This window comes from Microcebus murinus, chromosome 24 (genome assembly GCF_040939455.1).
Source record: "Microcebus murinus isolate Inina chromosome 24, M.murinus_Inina_mat1.0, whole genome shotgun sequence".
Lineage (NCBI taxonomy): Eukaryota > Metazoa > Chordata > Mammalia > Primates > Cheirogaleidae > Microcebus > Microcebus murinus.
Genome location: NC_134127.1, coordinates 10,587,448 through 10,608,456, shown reverse-complemented (window position 1 = coordinate 10,608,456; position 21,009 = coordinate 10,587,448). Strand labels below are relative to the sequence as shown.

The window sequence follows — 21,009 nt, the reverse complement described above, 5'->3', positions numbered from 1 at the left end:
GAATGAGAATCTGCATTTTAATAAAACCATACATGATAATATACACACTAAAGTTGGAGCAAATTGCTTTTTACGACTCTTTACAAGTAGTAAGCTCTCATTAATTAATCGTGACTTGTTGGTTCGTGGATCTTATTCTCAGACAGTCTACTTTTCCAAAACAACCAAACCAAAAAAAACCCACAAACCTTTAGCTTCTCAGAAATTTAGGGAGTGTCTCAGAAGAAATTTTCTCTTATCAAAAATTATTTTCAGTAAAGAATAATAGTGAAAGTTAATGGGATCACTAGTTTAAGCACAAATTTAGTGATTCCCTTCTAAATATTAGGTTAAGTATGAAATGTCCCATTTCCTTAAGTACTAAGTTTGATAGGTATCTCTGACATTTCACTTTGACACTGCTTGTTTTATTTTTATTGTGAAGGTACATACCCAGTCTTTGAAACGCATGTTTTGGCTTGTGATTATCTTTCAAATTTTTTTTAGAGCAATTTTTGTGAAACCATAGATAAGTCAAAAATTTGTGGTGTTTTTGATACGAACTAATGCAGTGCAGACAGCTCGAAATACCAATGACATGTTTGGGAAGGATGTGACTAATGAATGCACAGTATGGGAATGGTTTGAGAAATTCTGTTCTGGTGATTTTAATCTTGGAAATGAGCCACGTGGGTAACATTTGACCAAGGTGGAAAATGATGAGCTGAAAGTTGTGGAAGCGAATCCATCTCAACCTATGCGTGAATCAGCAGCAAGGTTTGGCATTGCTATTCCAATGATACTGGATCATTTGAAACAAATCAGCAGGGTAAAGAAACTGGATGGATGGGTTCTGCATGAATTAAATGAGCATCAGAAGAGAAATAGTCTTGAAACTTGCCTTTCTTTGCTGTTACAACATGAAGGCAAACCATTTCTACATTGTATTGGTACCTGTGATGAAAAATAGATTCTTTTTTGACAATCGCAGGCATTCGGCACAATGGTTGGGTAGCGATGAAGTGCGGAAATACAGTCTAAAACTGAATATTCATCAGAAAAAGCTAATGGTATTTGTTTGGTGGTCCAGCGCTGGTGTTATCCACTAGAGCTTCATGAAACCTGGTCAGTTGATTACAGCGGATGTCTACTGCAACCCGTTGGATGAAATGATGAGGATGCTTGTGATTAAGCAGCCGAGATTGGTCAATAGAGATAGGCCAACAATCCTCTTGATCACGTGACAACATTGATCATGTGTCACGCTAACTGTAGCAGCTGCACTTGGAAACTCTGTCATCTACTGGGTTCACCAGAGCTTGCACCAACTGACTACCACTTCTTCCAGGCCTTAGACCACTTCTTGCAAGGAAAAGTATTCATTTCTCAACAAGCCGTGGAAGATACCTTCTGCGATTTCATTGCCACTTGCTCTCTAGGATTCATTCCTGCTGGTGTAAATAAACTACTGTTAAGATGGCACAACTGTGTTGATAGTTTAGGCGCATGTTTTAATTACACTGCTGCTTGTTTGAGAATATAGTAAACTATACTGAATGGGAATCGGACATTTCTTATTTAATTTTATAGATCCGTTTCTCATCTTTATAAATCTGTTTCTCATACAAGGGTTTTTAATTCTTCTCTGCCTGTATGGGATTCACTTTGGTCTGGCTCCGAAGGCCTCTGCTCCAAAATCAGGCGAAATCTTCCCAGCAGTGTCAGTGTGACACTTGGCAATAGGAGTTTTCAAGGGCCACAACCCGATCTCAGTGGGAGTAGGTATGATTGAATGCTGTTTGTATGTTCTTTTCAAACTAGATAACCTTCCTGTGGATTTGGTAATGTGTTCTAATCAGTGCTTCCCAAATGTGCCTGATCAGGAAAATCATCTGTTGGCTTATGAAAAATTCAGGCTCATCCCCAGATCAACTGAACCAGAGTTTCTGGGAGAGAATCCCAGCAGTGTACTTTTTAACTGACACATCCAGGACGTTCTTGTGATCAGGCGTGTGTGTTTACGAAATACTGAATTATGTGATCTTCCCCCCGGCAGATGACCTTTCTGATTATATTGTTTGGAGCTCTTAATATTATCTCTGTTGTTTTCTTGAACGTGTATTGCCTTGAGAGCAGTAAAAAGGGAGCTGAGGGTTGCTAGTTTTTACTATTGAAAATTGGAAATGTAGATAACTTAAGTAATGCATAATGTTGTCCAGGACTGAAATGTACTTGGTTAATAAGTTTTTTCATGCTATTTTTTGTTCCATTGAAAGTATCATAAAGATGCCAAGGGTTCTGTCCATTTTGCGTGTAGTGGAAACAAGATTTAGGATTGTAAAATGATGAAACATCATGGAGTACGTGAGGAGGGGCATGTGTCGATGTAGCAGAGGGGTTATATATGTGATTTGCCATCTCTTATCCTCCAGTCCCTTTTCTTGACATTTTAGCTCCAGCAAGCTTTAATATTGTCATTATTAATATTTAGTGAAATGAATTATGCTTCCTTTTCCTTATAATTAAATAGTTGATGTGCCATCCTTTCTGAACTTCGGAAGGGAGCTGGCTCTTGGAAAGAAACACATTGTGTTGACCTCTCACTTAGGATCAGAGTAATCCTTAATGTCTTGGGCATTAAGACGAAAAGATGAATTATCACACACTTTAGGGTACTACTGTCTTACAAATCTATTTGTGTAAATCCATGATTAGGTAGTGTTAACTAATTTGTGTTCTCACATTCTTGTGCTTTATAAATCATTTCATGAGTTTAAATTCTTGTTTCTGGTGGATAAGATGAGAAAGGGGAACCTTTTCCTCTTAGAACTGAAATCCTGACCTTTTTCTGAAATGGTTTAAATACTGACCACTTATGGTTTTCTCCAAGTGACTGTCATTTGTTATTGTGAGATGCACAAGAAAACTTAGAACCTCAATCTAAGGAAATTTAGATCTTTGATTCAAAGTTACAATGTTAGGTGGATGAGATGTAGTGTTTGCTTTCAAGGAATTTATAATTGAATTGGAGAGGACTTAACTAAAGCCTCTGAAACAGGAAGAGAGTAAGTCGTGACTGTAGTGCAAACAGCAAATAGGAGTACAGAAGAAAAGGAAGGAAGGAAGGAAGGAAAGAATTGGAGCAGCCACCGAAAACTTCTTCCTTGGAGAAGAAGGAGAGTTTAATTTGGACTTTTTAAGAGTAGGAGACAGCCTTTTATGGAAGTAAAGAATAGCTATAGAAGGAAAGGGTTTTTTTCCTTCCAGAAATGAGCAGTGTATACGGTGTTGAGACTGACCCAGTAACCCAGGGAAGTAGTGTTGTATGGAACATTTGAAGGTCAGACAAAGCTTGGGAATTTTGTTTTGATGCAGTTGAAAGAAACTGATGACGCTTGCTAGCAGGGTTGATTGTGAGGTTAGAAAAGTAATAATTTTGTTGTGTGCTTCTTTCATGCATTTCCAAAACCAAATATGTATCTTTGTGTCTGTATGTTGTATATGTGTCGAGTATTTATTGTTTTTTTAATGTCTTTTTTTCATCTAATATAACATTGCAAAATAAAATTGAAATTTTCTGATGAGTGATATACTCTCCAGCCCAGATGCAGATATTTGGGCAAAAAATTATGCTTGTACTAGCCTTAAAGGGTCATTGGAGGATTATGGGCCAGTTGTCTAAGCACTGCTTACACTTAGTGTTGAAGAGATGAGGTGTAAGGTTAAGTAAGGATGCATTGTCATTGTCCTGGGTCCATAGTGCCTTTGACATAACTTCAGTTAGCAAAAAGGAGTATTGTTTGTGGCATGTGTTATTAACAAGACTTTTTTTTTAGGCCAGGTGGGTGGCTCACACCTGTAAATCCTAAGCACTCTGGGAGGCCAAGGTGGGGGGATCAGATCAGGCAGAGGATCACTCAAGGTCAGGAATTAGAGAACAGCCTGAGCAAGAGCAAGACCCCGTCTCTACTAAAAATAGAAAGAAATTAATTGACCGACTAAAAATATATAGAAAAAAGTAGCCGGGCATGGTGGCGCATGCCTGTAGTCCCAGCTATTCAGGAAGCTGAGGCAATAGGAGCTCTTGAGCCCAGGAGTTTGAGGTTGCTGTGAGCTAGGCTGATGCCACAGCACTCTAGCCCAGGCAGCAGAGTGAGACTCTGTCTCAAAAAAAAGATAAATAATTCATTGATTATATTGTATTTCTCTCTATACAATCTTTTAAGGTTACTGATGAGGTTTTCTATTCTAGTATATTTTGCATATTTGGAAATTCTTTCATTAGGATCTGAATAAATCACACTTTAATAGCTTAGACGTGTCCATTTGCAAGAATGATTAAGAAGCTTTGGCAAAACAGAATTGCGTATGTAGGATGTTGTACCTTTATTTGGTCATATTAGAACAATCAGAACACAGACTCTCCGGCACTCTGAGAACTGTTCTGCCAGCACATATCTTCGCCCGTGTCCCGGCCAGTGCTGGCCTGGCACTCCAGGTTCTAGAGATCTCTGACAAGCTGGATCACGTCTACTCTGAAAGAGCCTTCCTGTGCCCCCAGGTTCTGGCCATTTTGAGAGAATTTCTTCTCAAAGAACAACAGTTTTGGAAACTGCCCGAGCTGTTTGAAATCCACAAAATAGAAAATACTGAACTGGTTTTTATAAAAGTGCTGTTTTGTTTGTGTTTTTTACAGATGTATTACAAATATATATTGTCATCCTTCATATATTAAACTTTGAAAAGGAATTCCAAGTTCTTTTCACACTGGAAATTCATTATAATTGTGTTTTAAGTGATATGTAGTTTGTTCCTTGGTCATGTTCTGTTTACCTGATAGCTTTTAAGGCACTGGGTAACTTTTCAAAGTTATCTTTAGCTGGCTAAATGAAATCCTAAGTTTTAGGATTTGAGTAATTTTATTCTTTAGTGTTCTTTCTGTCCCTGCCAGCAGAAGGTGTTACCAGGTAGCATCTGTGAGGGATTGGTTGCAGGACACCCCTCGGATACCAAAATATGTGAATGCTCAAGTCCCTGATATAAAGTAGTGCATAGTATTTGAATATAATCTATGCATAATGAATACTTTAAATTATCTCTCAATTACCTATAATATCTAATAAGATCCAATTTTTTCCCAAATATTTTTGGTCCCTGGTAGGTTGAATCTCTAATATGGAGGGCTTCCTGTATTTATTTAATATTTAAATTTTCTTTAAAAAAAATTTTTTTTTTTTTTGAGACAGAGTCTCGCTTGTTGCCCAGGCTAGAGTGAGTGCCATGGCGTCAGCCTAGCTCACAGCAACCTCAAACTCCTGGGCTCAAGTGATCCTGCTGCCTCAGCCTCCCGAGTAGCTGGGACTACAGGCATGTGCCACCATGCCCGGCTAATTTTATATATATGTATTAGTTGGCCAATTAAATTCTTTCTATTAAATATTAAAAAAAAAATGAGAAATCCTCAACACCCGGAAGACTAAAAGAAAATATATAAAAAAAAAAAATTTCTTTCTATTTATAGTAGAGACAGGGTCTCGCTCTTGCTCAGGCTGGTTTCGAACTCCTGACCTCAAGCAATCCGCGCCCACCTTGGTCCTAAAATTTTTTTTATGTATTAAAAATGCTTACAAATTAACCTACTGTATGTATGTATGTATGTATTTAGAGACAGAGTCTCACTTTGTTGCCCTGGCTAGAGTGAGTGCCATGGCATCAGCCTAGCTCACAGCAACCTCAAACTCTTGGGCTCAAGTGTTCCTGCTGCCTCAGCCTCCCGAGTAGCTGGGACCACGGGCATGCGCCACCATGTCTGGCTACTTTTTTCTATATATATTAGTTGGCCAATTAATTTCTTTCTATTTATAGTAGAGACGGGGTCTCGCTCTTGCTCAGGCTAGTTTTGAACTCCTGACCTCCAGCAATCAGCCGGTGTTGGCCTCTCAGAGTGCTAGGATTACAGGCGTGAGCCACCGCGCCTGGCCAACCTACTGTATTTATTTAACAAAAACTTGTATATACTCTGTGCCAGGCACTTTCATAAATCTTTTACAAATAGTCACTGATTTAATCTTCTAAGCAACCCTGTGAAGTAGGTTTTAGTATTTTTCCCATTTTTATAGTTGCACAAACCGAGAGCTCAGTTAGTTAATAGCTTGTCTCTAAGATCACTCAGCTAATAGGCATTGGTGCTGGGATTCAAACTCAGGCAGTCTGGCTTTAGAGTCTGTGCTTGAACACTGTGCTTTTTGCTAAGTAATTCTTTCACAAGAAAAAAATGCAGTTTGACTAAATGATGGCTGTTGGTAAGAGTATCTGAGTTGAACTGGTTCCACATCAGCAATTCTTCAGCCTGTTTACCTTGTTTTGCACTGGCAGTTCGGGGCTAAATTCTTTCCATCTGTGACCTAACATGTCATTCTGTTACAATTATTACATGAACCATAAATAAAATATAAAGTATACGATTTAAAGAAATATACTTGTGTGACTGTGTAGTGTACGTGGCTTGACTGAGTGACAAGAACCTGGTGTTCCAGACTGTCATTCTGTGACCCCCTGTGTGCTTCTAACAACAGCCTTTCCTTCTGCCTTTGGAGTTGGGGTGGTATTTGGAGATGAGTGAACTCTTACAGCTCCATTTAATAAATAAGGAAACTGAGGCCCAGGGAGATCAGTGTCTACGCTCGTTCTAAAGCAGAAACACCATTTAAACCATCAGGCTCGATTTAATGGTCTTTTCCTTCCATTATAGTCATTGGGAATTTACACAGTGCTATGGGAACCCAGATTAATGATCTTAAACTTTTAAAAATATTTTCTAGCCATTTAAAAGTGCATATTCTCCTGTTAACCTGGGTTTATTTCTCAGGCACAAACCTCACCATTCCTTTTTTTCCTGACATTTGTTGTATGTTTTCTGTTGCTCCCAGCAGGCAATACATCCCTGGATGTGAGTCCTACCAAGTTTTATAAGACCTTCATCTCTTTACATACTAACACATACAAATAAGTAATGTATAAACTTAATATCGACTCGTTTCAAGTGACCACATAAATGCAGGTGATTATCAGCTTCAACAAATCTTCTGCGGAAGACAAGTTTCTGTAGTAAGCTGCAGAATTCATTGTAGCCTGAATATATTGAATGTGTTCCGAAATTAGAAATGCCTCTAATTGGGAAAGCTAGGAGATGATCTAAACTTTAAAATGGGGAAGTTTGTTCTTTTAAGTACTCTTTGTAAGCACTGGGCTTTGCAGTGTTTAAACTAAACTTAGTTTATAAAAAGGGGTGGTTCTTAGCAGTGAGCTTACCAAACCCTGCTAATACCAAATGCAGCCTGTATATACATTTGTGCGCTGTGAACTTCTCTGCACCTAATCCTCTGAGTCTTTTTTTCTGGTATTAATTCAAAATATTTTAAATTTAGATTTTTTTCTTTTTTTGCTGTTTTATTTTCTGTGTCGTGTGCAATTAATCTGGAAGAAGGTATAGATATTACAGTAGAATGTAGCTAAGATTACTTCATATTATAATAAGCAGTGATTAAACAAATCAGGAAAATTATAAATTGAAATATATTCTTTTTTTTTAAGAGTCATGTTTCTTTCATGACTCTGGCATCGGTCTTTTAGATTATGAGATCTAATCAGTTAAAATTTAATGGTGAAAAGACCAACCTTCTTCAGGTGGGGCTTTAAAATACAAATGCACATTAATCTATAACTACATAGCTTCACTGCTTAGCTTTACTAACTGATACAAATCTCTTCGTTGATGTTGATACAATTATTTATGTCCTGATATTTTTCCATCATAAATAATTTATATGGCTTAAATCTAAAAATAGGCTCCTAATTAAAAAAAATAATTTGCTAACTTTTGGGAGACAATTTTTCTTTAAAGTTAAAAGAAATTTTAATGTGCCCTTAAATTTGCTCAACTAAACTTTTTAATTGGAGACCATTGTCGTTTCACATACAGTGCTAAGAAGCAATGCAGAGCAATTGCTTGTGTGCTTTGCCTAGTTTTTCCCAGTGGTAACATCTTGTAAAACTGTAGCCTAATGTCACAACCAAGAATTGATATGATCTACTAGTTTTATTTTGATTCCCCCAGTTTTACATGGGTGCACGCCTGTGTGTGTGTTTTGTTCTATGAAGGTTTATCACTTATAGGTTAACATTTCCACCACTATAGTCATGTACAAAACAGCTCCATTACCCCTGGAATCCCTGAGGTTTAAGAGGTTAAGTATTCAAGGCATATAGTTAATATATCAAAAGTGACAGTGACTTTTTCTTCATATTCATTTATATCTAGATATTCTTGGATTATATGGCCTTCTCTTTTATGCCTCATTCCTAGTACTTTGACTCAATTTTTACATTCACCCATTTAGTTTATTCTACAGATTCTTACTGATTACCTACCTCTTGCCCAGGTACTCACCGCTGCCATATGGGTTAGAACTTTCAGTTTGAGGGTGAACTGATAGGCACCAAAGAATTTTAATCTATATAACGGGTAGTTTCACAAAAGTAAATATTGGGAAGCATACCTTTTTGTTCCATAGCTTTCTAGTTTTGCGATTTTCACACACTTCATCTAGTTGTTAGAACTATAGGACATTGTGGGTGGTTATTAAGAATGCATTTATTGCAGGCTGGGGGTGGTGGCTCACATCTGAAATCCTAGCACTCTGGGAGGCCGAGGCCAGAGGATCGCTCAAGGTCAGGAGTTCGAAACCAGCCTGAGCAAGAGTGAGACCCCGTCTCTACTAAAAATAGAAAGAAATTAGCTGGCGCATGCCTGTAGTCCCAGCTACTTGGGAGGCTGAGGCAGCAGGATCGCTTGAGCCCAGGAGTTTGAGGTTTAGCTGTGAGGTAGGCTGACGCCACGGCACTCTAGCCCAGGCAACAGAGTGAGACTTTGTTTCAAAAAAGAATTAAAAAAAAAAAAATGCATTCATTGCAAACTAAAGTTGGCAGTTGGATGAAGTTCCCCAGATGGGGTTGGTCCATTACTGATAGGAGTCCTGGGCAGTGTTGGGACCAAAATCTGCCACTGTCTAATTTTTTTTCTCCAGGTACTTTAAGTGACCATGAGAACTCTGTGTGCAGTCTGACTTAGTTTTTCCTATGTAGTTTGGAAGAGGTGGAATGACTCAATTCTTTTTTTTTTTTTTTTTTTTTGGTGATAGGATCTCTGTCATCCAGGCTAGAATGCAGTGGTGTGGTCATAGCTCACAGCAACCTCAAACACTCAGGCTCCCAAGTATCTGGGACTACTAGCGTGCGCCCCTATGCCTGGCTAATTTATTTTTATATTTTTCAGGGAGAGACAAGTTCTCGGTATGTTGCATAGGCTGGTCTCCTGGCCTCAAGCCATCTTCCCTCCTGGAACTCCCAGAGTGCTGGGATTACAAACGGAAGCCACTATTCCCGGCCTGGAATGACTTTTTTTCTTTGAACAAATCTTCTCTGTAAACTAACAGTCACTCAGATTATGCAGAAAAAGAAAGAAGGAGAGGTCTTGAAATTCTGATGTGATTCTTTTTCATATATTCTGTGCATATATTTCACTTTGTCATTCGGTATTTGGAAAATTCTGTGTTGTGATCTTTTTGATATGAAACTTCAGAGTACTTAGTAGGATTAAAACCATAAGGACAAATGCACTTTAGGACATTAGAGTTGCAAATTTATGTTTATAATACACTGGATGAACATAGACATTTAAAAAGTGCATGTTTTAGCAGTGTTATGCAGTGTAATTGCATGCAAAGTAAGATTCTATGGGCTAACCTGTGTTAAAAAACGGTGCTAAGCCACCTGAAAGTTGGTTAAAAGAACTAAAGGAAGCTGGGGTGGGATAAGAACAGGACCAGAGTAAAAGGGTAAAAGCTTCCTGACTCTATAAGGAACTTCTTGTTGAATTCCAAGAATTCGACAGCCATACTTTGTGTTTGACAGCATCCAGTGAATTTCCTAATAATGAGGTTAACTTCTCAGACGTAAATCCGTTTCCTGTCTAGACTCATTAAAATCCTAAATCCTTGATTTGCCTCTGGTACACCTCCTTGTGTGTCCTATAGCAGCGAGAGAACTTCTTAGCAGAAGTTCAGTGCTCACAGATACAGATATCTCCTACCTATTCCTTGTCAGTTTCAAACCCTAGAAATTCTTGATTTTTCTCTTATTTTTATTTTATATTTATTTCAGGATATTTTGGGGGTGCAAACATTTTGAGGGTGACTTTGCCACCCTCAAACCATGATTTGAGGCGTGCCTTTTCCCTCCCACCATGCTCACCACATCCATTAGTTGTGAGTTTACCCACCCCCAAACCCTCAATTTCTGAAGAATATTACTCTCTGGTGAGCACCTTAGTGTTGATCAGTTAGTGCCAATTTGATGGCGAGTACATGTGATGCCTGTTCTTCCATTCTTGTGGTACCTCATTTGGGAGGATGGGCTCAAGTTCTCACCAGGAAAATATAAGAGGTGCTAGATCACCGTCGTTTCTTGTAATTGAGTAATAGTCCATTGTATACATACACCAAATTTTATTAATCCACTAATCAATTGACGGGGCGCTTGGGTTGTTTCCACATCCTTGCAATAGTGAATTGTGCTGCCATAAACATTCAGGTGCAGATATCTTTATTATAGAATGTCTTTGTTCTTTTGGGTAGATGCCTAATAGTGCTTTTTGTTGGATCAAATGGTATTTCTATATTTTCTTATTTTTTTAGATGTATAACAAACATGAGGAATGGCTTGGATTAGAGTTTGGTCTTAAGAAGTCCTATCAGAGTGGGACATTATGAAACCATCTGATTATAAGTCGATGTTGGATTGGGCTGGGGTAAACTCTTCAAAGATTGAACGTAGAGATGTGGTGTACCCAATGCTAATTAACTTGCTATACTTATTCCATGTGCATGTCTAGGCAGTGCCCAGGCCCTGGGTATGTGAGTTTATGGGACATAATTGTTCCTCTTTTTTCCACATGTGCTCTCTTAAGTCTCCCCCCCCATCCTATTGGAAACTTTGTGATCACCTTGCCAAAGGGGTTGTGGTAAATCGAGTATCAATTTGGTTATTCTGCAGATTGGGTCAACGAACTCATTATCACTTAGGGCAAATACTAGTAGATCCCTCAAAACTAGGAAATCATGCAGGAAGGGTAATTATGTGGCTTTTTCCTTTAGAAAGGATAATTATCAATTTAAAACTAAAACAAAAATAGGAGTCCATAGCAACCACATGGTGACCCTGTTATTTTATAGCTAGTCAATCTGGAGTCTGTAGCAACTTGGCCTCTGAACCAAAACATACCTTCCCAGGGCATGGAAAAGGAAGAAGTCTTTAAGTCCAGTAGGTGAACGTTGTCAGGAGGAAAGAGCTTGACCACCGATTCTATCTTGAAGCCAGTGTCAACAAGAAACTGGAAAGCCAGGCGCGGTGGCTCACGCCTGTAATCCTAGCACTCTGGGAGGCTGAGGCGGGCGGATTGCTCGAGGTCAGGAGTTCGAAACCTGCCTGAGCAAGAGCAAGACCCCATCTCTACTATAAATAGAAAGAAATTAATTGGCCAACTAATATATATAGAAAATTAGCCAGGCATGGTGACGCATGCCTGTAGTCCCAGCTACTCGGGAGGCTGAGGCAGCAGGACTGCTTGAGCCCAGGAGTTGGAGGTTGCTGTGAGCTAGGCTGACGCCACGGCACTCACTCTAGCCTGGGCAACAGAGTGAGACTCTGTCTCAAAAAAGAAAAAAAAAAAAAAGAAACTGGAGCTTGACTACAGGGCATTTTGTACTGAGCTGCAACCAAAATTAAGTGCCTGGGAGACCGTTTTAATAGTTGTGGCAATCCATTTTCATGGTGGCATTCATAGGGGAAATAATACCCAGCCAACAAAGCCTTCTTTGGAAATGACATAGCCAACCATACTCCACAGGGATCAGTCTTGCAACTTGATGTTTCAGCTGGTGCTTAAGCAAAAATCTGAATCCACTTATAGTTTATTTAGAAAGAGTGAAATAATCTAACCAGCGTGTAAAATGTACAGGCAGGGCTCTGACACCCCATCCCCCATCACCTTGTGTGTTAAAACAGCCCAGATCTATGAAATTCATGCTGCACAGGTACGTGGAGATCTTCTTAAGTTCTCAGTTCCTGAAACCAAGTTTATATGACATGGTCTCAAGAAGGCAGTTCCTTAGGTGTGTGGTAGGGTGAGTGATCCCTCTGTTCTCGTTTTGATGGGAAGTAGGGAGGTCACAAAGCCCCTTTGACTAAAACCAAGATGGTCCTTCTCCCAGGGCTTTTCCTTGTTGTCACTGGTTTCCTTTTTTGGTTACATTATTTTTTTTAGAGGTGAGTACTAAGAGACACACTGACTTTTGGTCAGAACTGAAATGTGAATTTAGTTAAATGAATATATATTTTTGCTAGATCAAGCTTGTCCCTGTGGATCAAGGACTGCAGGGAAACGAGAAACATTTCTAAGGACAAAAGTGATGGACTGGGACCCTAGGTGGTTTGTATATTCAAAGGAAGGAGATAGATTTGGGCTTGTGTTTGTTTTCTTATTTTTAAGGAAGTAGCTTATGCTTCTAAATATTTAAATGCCAAAAAGTATAAATATATCAAATGAAAGTTCTCTATAATTCCACCTTCCTCTCCACTACTAACATGTAGACAATTTTAGGATATATTCTTTCAGTGCCTTTTTTTTTTTTCCTTGAGCATATACTAACTTAAAAACACTAAAATAATTAAACTGGGAATATGGGCAGTTCTGTTGTTTTTTCACTTAACCAGTCATAAACCTTGTTTCATGTCAGGTAGGTAAATATCTACTCACCATTTGAAATGTGCAGGTTAGTGAATTTGAGCATCTTTTCAAAAGACTTTGTTAAATACGAATTTACATTTGTTGAAATTGGACTTAGCATAAATGATCATAAATTGAAATGTGAGTGATTTTACTAGTTAACCACACATTGATCACTCTGTTCTTGTCGTCTACATTGTCCTGAATTTTTGGAGTCTGTTTCCCTTTTTGGGTCTGTCTCTATTTCAGTATATGTCTTTTCTCATTTTTCTTGATTTCAATTGTTCTTTTTTTTGTTTGTTTCATTTCTCTTTTTCCTTTTCTACATTTCTGTCTCTTGCAGTACTAATAATCTCTTCTGCCTTTTTGCCACATATGAGTGTTTGTCAGTTGTTGTGGTCACTGTACTGGTCTAATTGTGACTGTGAAATGTGGTCACCTCATTTTGTTTGCCATGCCATGAGCGGAACTGTTGTCGAGGACAATTTTTATCTCCCATGGAGACACAATGGCAATCTGCAGATATCTACGTAAGTCAAGAGATATTCATAGAGTGTGTACTTTATACCTGGGACTGTGCTACACATTACAAAAAAAGAGCCTTCAAACTTTAAAACATCCTTAAAAAGATCTTGCCTGTAAATCCACTTGTGTGTGTTTCAAACAGTGGTTACTCCAAAGGAATAATTCAAACATACACGACGTTTGAAAGCTTCTTTTGGAGTCTACATTTGTACGTGTAAGAGTGTGAGTAGATTGAGAGAAAGCTTGCAGAGATAGATGAACATAAATGCACCACCGAGGGTTTTACTCAGAATGTTTCAAAGGAGTGACTCCAGGCAGTCATTCATGAGTCATTAGAAAGTGAGAAATCATCGCCTTTCCCAGTTCCATGAATTTAAGAGGAACCTCAGGAGGCCAGCTCAAAGCACCTAGAAAGATGACCTTAAAACCTTTTATGAACAACTAAAACACAGACCAAAAAATGCCTTTAGTCTTTATACATTATGTGTTTAGCAGATTTGGTGGCTAGTCTAAAAGTGTGTATGATAATTCTCTGCTATGTACTAAAATTGGACATTTTTCTATTGCTTTTTATCTTCATATCTAGATTACCAACAAGATTTGCTATGTTCTTTATTAAAGATAGAACCTTTTTCCATTTCAAGGCCTATTTTTGGCTTTCCTGTGTAGGGAAGCTCAAGATTGACAATAGTGGCTTTGTAACAGAGAGAATGGCCTGAAAAGGGTTAAAAAAAAAAAAAAAAGGTTTCTAAAACCTCCCCCATTCCTTTTGGGAATTAAAACCTGCATTCCCACTGCAGGCCAGTGGCCCAGAGAGGCAGGAGAGTGTCCTTTGTTCCTTGTGCCACAGGAGGTGGCTCAAGGAAATTGTCTGAGCCGAAGAGGGGATGGGTCCGAGGTCACCAGATTGCCTTAGCCAAAAATGGGATTATGGGATTAGTCAGAAGCTTTAAAAGCTCCTGTACCATCTGCTCAGAAACAGGACGTTGGTACTTTGAGACAGGAGTCTGCCAACCTCTTCATTTGCCGGCAAATGAATAAACATCTCTTTCCTTCTCCTGAAACCACTTGTCCTCATTCTTCTGATGTGGTGTCAGGAGCAAGTGTCAAGCTTTGGGTAACTTTACTTACTAGAGTTTATTCAACGAGAAGTCAGTCAGTGAAATGTTGCTTGTCTTTCCCAGTGGGAACTGACAGTACCATTTCAGAACGCATGGCCCATTTTTACCCACAATCGAACCGTGGCCACTCTGCAGGAATGCTCGATAATGACTGAGCCAAGAACATTCTTCCTCTTTTGCCCAGTACACGATGATTTCTACCGGCATCTATTTTTTCATAGAAAAATGAAAGGTAAAAAAGAAGTTGAAGGTACATCCACAAGTATGTTAGAGTCCCTTTGGGACAGAGCTGTCAACAGCTTCATCTCCTGACCTTCTGTGTGAGGCACGTTGTATACTTTTCTAGGAAACATGTTTCCCTGTGTGTTCAATAAAGTAAACATCTGGATGCTAAAGACATCACACGAGGTACATCTGTGTCCATAGACATTGCTGGTGAATTAAGGGCTGCCCCAGATATTGATTTGACCTGCTGCAAGTTCATTTGACATCATTTGTTACCCTGGGAGGACACTTTTTGATGAGTATTTGATCCTGGATTTGTATGCTTTTTACACTTTTATCTCTCACTCTGTAGGTTTTCATTGGTTACTTTGTGAATGAGCTAATAAGCATTCTGTTCATCACAGGCAGTCAGTGGTTTACGTAATCATTCTCCTTCCCCGACAGTAAGCTTCCTGCAGGCAGTACAGTTAGAGTTGGCAAAGCCACAACCCAGAAGTGCCATTTTAATGGCCCAGAAGAAAAGTGTGGTGGTAAGAGGAGCAGAGCAACTAAAATGTTTTTAAATATCCTTAATTAATGATCATAGATCCCAGTCACCAGAGAAAAGCATGAATTAGATATCTAGGAAGCTATTTTTTCCATTCATTATCCATGATTCTTTTTTATTTTTTTTTGAGACAGAGTCTCAGTCTGTAGCCCGGGCTAGAGTGCCGTGGCGTCAGCCTTGCTCACAGCAACCTCAAACTCCTGGCCTCAAGCGATCCTCCTGCCTCAGCCTCCCAAGAAGCTGGGACTACAGGCATGTGCCACCATGTCCGGCTAACTTTTTCTATATATTTTTTGTTGGCCAATTAATTTCTTTTCTCTTTTTAGTAGAGACGGGTCTTTGCTCTAGCTCAGGCTGGTTTTGAACTCCTCACCTCGAGCAGTCCTCCCTCCTCGGCCTCCCAGAGTGCGGAGATTACAGGCGTGAGCCACGGCGCCAGACCCTATCCATGATTTTTTTTAAACTTCCTCCATGAAGGTTCCTAGTCTGAGGAGGTCTACAACGAATTCCAAGTACATTATGCCCCAGGATGTAAGTGACCTTTACTTGGAATCAAATACATAATGTAAAAATATTCAAGAATTATTTCTCCTTTACCAGTTGAGGAGAGAATAACTCTTCAGTGAGTGAAATGAGATATTCTGACAGGTTTCTGAGACAATGGTGGGCTTCACCGGATTCTAGGAAGTCTAAGTCTTGTCCATGTTTAAAAGAAATGGCAGCCATCTTAGTTGCCTCCAGTTTGAACACAATAGACCTGCTTCCCGCCTCTTGGCATCTGTGGGTGGAGTGGCCAGCTTAGACCTAACAGGAGCTTGGTTTCCTGTCCCGCCCCCCAATGTATAACAGTTTCCTGTTGAAACACTAAGTTAAGAATCTCTCCCTTCTCATTCTGGAATATTGACATGAGAAAGAATTTGCTCCTTATAAACTTCACAATTTATATTGATATTTTAATGATAATGACTTTATATCTAGTGTCGTAAAGAAAGGGTGGTAATAAATTGGGGCATTTCTCAACCTAACAAAATAAACTTTCAGTATTTAATGCTTGCTTATTATAGAAAGATGGAAAACACAAATAAGCTAATAATAAATATTAAAATCACTTATTATTCCACCACTCAGGGCTAAAGTATGTATTAAATATAAACATTTGAGTACATATCCTATAAGGTTTTTCCCCCCCCTCTACAAATACATACATATATTGGCTGTTTTACAGAACAGAATTGAGCTATATATGCCTTTTCTTCGAACATCATTTTTATTGGCTGTATAATATTCTACAGTATGTGATATAGATGAACCTTAATTTATATCAAGTAATCTTTTGGTAATAATCCCTAGATTTCTAGTGATTTTGTTTGTGAATTGTTTGCCTTGCAAATTTATAAAGCCCTTTTCTTTAGGACAATATTATAAATAGTAGTTAGTTTCATAGTCTGACTCCGCAAATCCTAATTGATATCTATCCACAGCAGAGCTGTACTGCTGGAAAAATGGCACACCAACATTTAAACATAAAATCTTACATTATTTCTATAGAAATCTCTATAATCCAGTCAGCAACCTGGCACAGTGTCAGGGATATAATTGGCACTCAACAAAATCTTGGCAGGCACGGTGGCTAACGCCTGTAATCCCAGCACTCTGGGAGGCCAAGGCCCGGAGGATCACTTGAGGTCAGGAGTTCGAGACTAGCTTGAGCAAGTGTGAGACCCCACTCTGCTAAAAATAGAAAAATTAGCCAGGCATGGTGGCAAGTGCCTGTAGTCTCAGCTACTTGGGAGGCTGAGGCAGGAGGATTGTTTGAGCCCAGGAGTTTGAGGTTGCTAGAGACAGACTCCATCTCAAAAGAAAAAAAAAAATCTGAATGAATGTGAGATGGGATTTCCCTCTGCCCAGGTTGTCTTGGCGAGAACAGCAAAGTTGAACAGGTGGTGTTTACTTTCAAGACTATGGGAAGAGAGTTGAGGGTGTCAGGGAGGGTACAGGGCATAGCAGGGTTCCCTCAGAGTTTGTGCCTTTGACAGTTGTCAGCAATTTAGCCTAAGCAGCCTTGCTAAAGACTTTCCCAGGAAATTTCTTTATCTGGTGGCAGAGATTGGGGTTGGGGGTGGAGACAAAGAAAACTGGAACAAGAAGCTTGATCTAATTGACATTTTTAGGCCACTCCACCGGACAGCAGCATACAATTGTTTTAGGTGCACACAGGAACGTTTACCATGTTCTGAACCATGAAACAAGGAATTTTTTTTTTTTTTTTTTGAGACAGAGTCTCGCTTTGTTGTCCAGGCTAGAGTGAGTGCCGTGGCGTCAGCCTAGCTCACAGCAACCTCAAACTCCTGGGCTCGAGTGATCCTTCTGCCTCAGCCTCCCGAGTAGCTGGGACTACAGGCATGTGCCACCATGCCCGGCTAATTTTTTTTTTTATATATATATCAGTTGGCCAATTAATTTCTTTCTATTTATAGTAGAGACGGGGTCTCGCTCTTGCTCAGGCTGGTTTTGAACTCCTGACCTTGAGCAATCTGCCCGCCTCGGCCTCCCAAGAGCTAGGATTACAGGCGTGAGCCACAGCGCCCGGCCTGAAACAAGGAATTGATGGGCCGTTTTGTAAAAAGTTAAGAACATACCATTCTTTATTTTTTCTTTTTTTATATGCCTTTCATATGTAGCCATTCCACTTGTATTTATCCAAGAAGAAAGTATACATCCATGCAAAGAATCGTACGTCAATACTCAGTCAAGAGTATTTGTAAAAGTCCAAAACCAGAAATAACCTAAATGTCTATAAGCATAAGAATGAATAAGCAAACTGTGGTATGCACAACAGAATACTACTCATTAATAAAAAAGAATGGATTGTTGGTACATTCAACAACATGGATGAATCTCAAAATGAATTTCACTTTATGCTAAAGTAAAGAAACTGAACAAAAAGGATATATATACCCTCTGGTTCTGTTTGGTACATATTCAGAACATACATACTAATATATACAAAGACTAAAATTAGATTATTGATTACCGGGATGGAGAGAATGGGAGGAAGGATTTAAAGGGGTGTGAGGAAATTTCTGGAAGCAATGAATTATCTTGATAGTTTCACAGGTTATACAAATGTTAAAACTTTTCAAATTGTATACTTTCAGGATTTTATGCATTTTATATATCGATTATGCATCTATAAAACCATCTAAAATAAAAATACAATTTGAAAGGTCCTTGCTTGCTTATTTGTGCTTCTGTATAACCAGAGTCAGTGGAAAGTGTTAGGACTGTAGGAAATATTCTCCCCATTTCTCACTGAGGGTCAACAGTTGAGCAGTGAATTTTTTAAGTTGTAACATGATTTCTAATGAGGAACTCCATCATGTTGCATCAGCCTGAGTAGTGAAAAAGAGGAATAGAAAATGTCATGATCATTCAATGGGCTACTCCTTGCCTATTGAATCGAGATCAAATTCCTGAGCTGGTGGCTTTTGATGTTTTCTGTGGTTTGACCATAATAAGGTCCCTGTTTAGTTTTGGCTTGCCCCTGCCCCTAAATACATTGTACTGTCCCTCATTTTGATGTCTTGGTTAATGCTTTTGTCTGCCTGTGATTCTTACCCACCCCGACCTGTCCTTTTTATAAGCTCTATCTGGTAAAATACTACCCATCCTTGAGCCCAGGAGTTTGAGGTTGCAGTGAGCTACCATGAGGCCACTGCATTTTACCGAGGGTGACAAAGGGAGACTCTGTCTCAAAAAAAACACAAAACGAAAGAAAAAGAAATAAATAAAAACATCATTGCAATAAATGCTTGTAAGGAAAGCAATGATAAGACAGGAAAAAACAAAAATTGTTTTGATTTTATTTTTAAAGCACCTTATATGGTTAGGGCGGAGGATTGGCAGTTGTACTGTGCTCATGACAGTTTTTTTTCCGTAAGCTAATATTTAAATTATATAGAACCTCCCTACCCCCGCGATTTTTTTTTCTTTTTTCTTTTTTTTTTTGATACAGAGTCTCACTCTTTTTGCCCGGGCTAGGGTGCTGTGGCGTCAGCCTAGCTCACAGCAACCTCAAACTCCTGGGCTCAAGTGATTCTCCTGCCTCAGCCTCCAGAGTAGCTGGGACTACAGGCATGTGCCACCATGCCCAGCTAATTTTTTCTCTCTCTCTATATATATATTTTTAACTGGCCAATTAATTTCTTTCTATTTATAGTAGAGACGGGTTCTCGTTCTTGCTCAGGCTGGTCTCTGAACTCCTGACCTTGAGCGATCCTCTAGCCTCAGCCTCCCAGAGTGCTGGGATTGCAGGTGTGAGCTACCTCGCCCGGCCAACCCCCACATTTTTAGAACTTTGCAATGGCTAGTTAGGAAGGGGAAGTCAGGGAATTTAAATCAGCTAGATGTAATTCACTTTGAATAATCCACATACAAGTACTCAAGGGTTGGCTTAATGGCATGTTAATATTAGAGCATTCATTGTGTCATGGCAAGAGCATGAATTGGGTGTCACTTAAGGAGTATTTGAAGAACTATGTGTTTTGAGATTTAAGGTGGAAGCTATTCTATGGATCGTCCACATCTTTGATCATTTCTTAAATTTATTTTTCCAGGTCCGGACCCTGTTTGTCAGTGGTCTTCCTCTGGATATCAAACCTCGGGAGCTCTATCTGCTTTTCAGGCCATTTAAGGTACTTTTTCCATCTTTCCAGAAATTACAAGAGGAGACAAAAAGTCTATATGTTTTATGGAGGCAGAAATAAAATATTTGAGAAAGCACTTTGTAAAATGATATTTTTAAAAAATTAATAAGTAAAGGAGAGTTTTAACAGCTGAGTTGTAGTGTACAGTCCCACTTAGGGTAATAGACTGAAACCGCCTTCATGCTTCCAACGGCTGATCTAGATGATGGGGACTTGGAGCTGTCCCCTGTTGTCTGTCTCTAGTTCACGTAGAACAGCCTTGGTGTCCTTCCTGTTTCTCCTATTCCAATTGGGGGTTCACTTCTGAGCACAGATCACCGAAAAGTTCTAGGTTATTTATTATATATTCATATTTCAAATGCAACAGTGTAAGTCAAGGTTTCCTTGTTAGTTGAAATAGTGCTGTTGATACTGTCCCCTGGAGACATAAATAGGCTTTTATGAACCCAACCACCATAATTTTTTCCATAGCAGAAGTGTCCTTAGTTTCAAACAAAGTACAACAAAAATTTTAAGAATAGCTTGGTTAGTCAACGTTCTTGTAGGGTGAAAAATAGAGGAAAAAAAAAAAAAAGAAGTGAAAAAATATAAAATTTAAAGAGAAAAGAAAAAAAAAGAATAGCTTGGTATGGAGTCGAGGGCATTAATTTCCTGGTATTTAGTGAAATGTTCAATGTGGTTGCCTGTTCTTCCTGATTATGGAAATACGATCACTTTAGAGATATTTAATGTTGCTAGGATTGATAACTTAACCAGGAAACTGGACTAACGCTGGAATACCATGCTGCAAAGAAGAAACCTTGAAGGTTGGCCTTGGTGTAGCATGGGAGAGAGCTGGAATGGATCAGAATGTGGGCTTGGAAGGCATAATGAATGCAGCGCCAGTGTGGAGGAAGTCTGGTGGTCATTGTGGATGTGTGTCCAGTAGGGGCCATGCTTAGGATGAGGTGATAGGCAGTCTTGATTACTAGTTATAGTTCCATCCTCATTGAGGCAGGATCCAGCCTGAGAGGTAGCCAGGACAGATTGAGAGGCCAGGCTTCAGCTTCTTTGGGAGAAGGG

At 39.2% G+C, this 21,009-nt stretch overlaps 1 protein-coding gene across 2 annotated transcripts in view; it reads left to right on the top strand.

The window, feature by feature from the left end:
* Positions 1–21,009, top strand: part of RBPMS (RNA binding protein, mRNA processing factor) — a 181,907-nt gene that overhangs the window by 58,455 nt on the left and 102,443 nt on the right. For both annotated transcript variants that reach the window (XR_012914675.1, XM_012784141.3), the window contains exon 2: positions 19,858–19,935. Coding sequence is in view for 1 of the 2 variants with exons in the window: in XM_012784141.3 (XP_012639595.1) it covers positions 19,858–19,935 (78 nt within the window). In the remaining variant the exon portion in view is untranslated. The remainder of the gene's footprint in view (positions 1–19,857; positions 19,936–21,009) is intronic.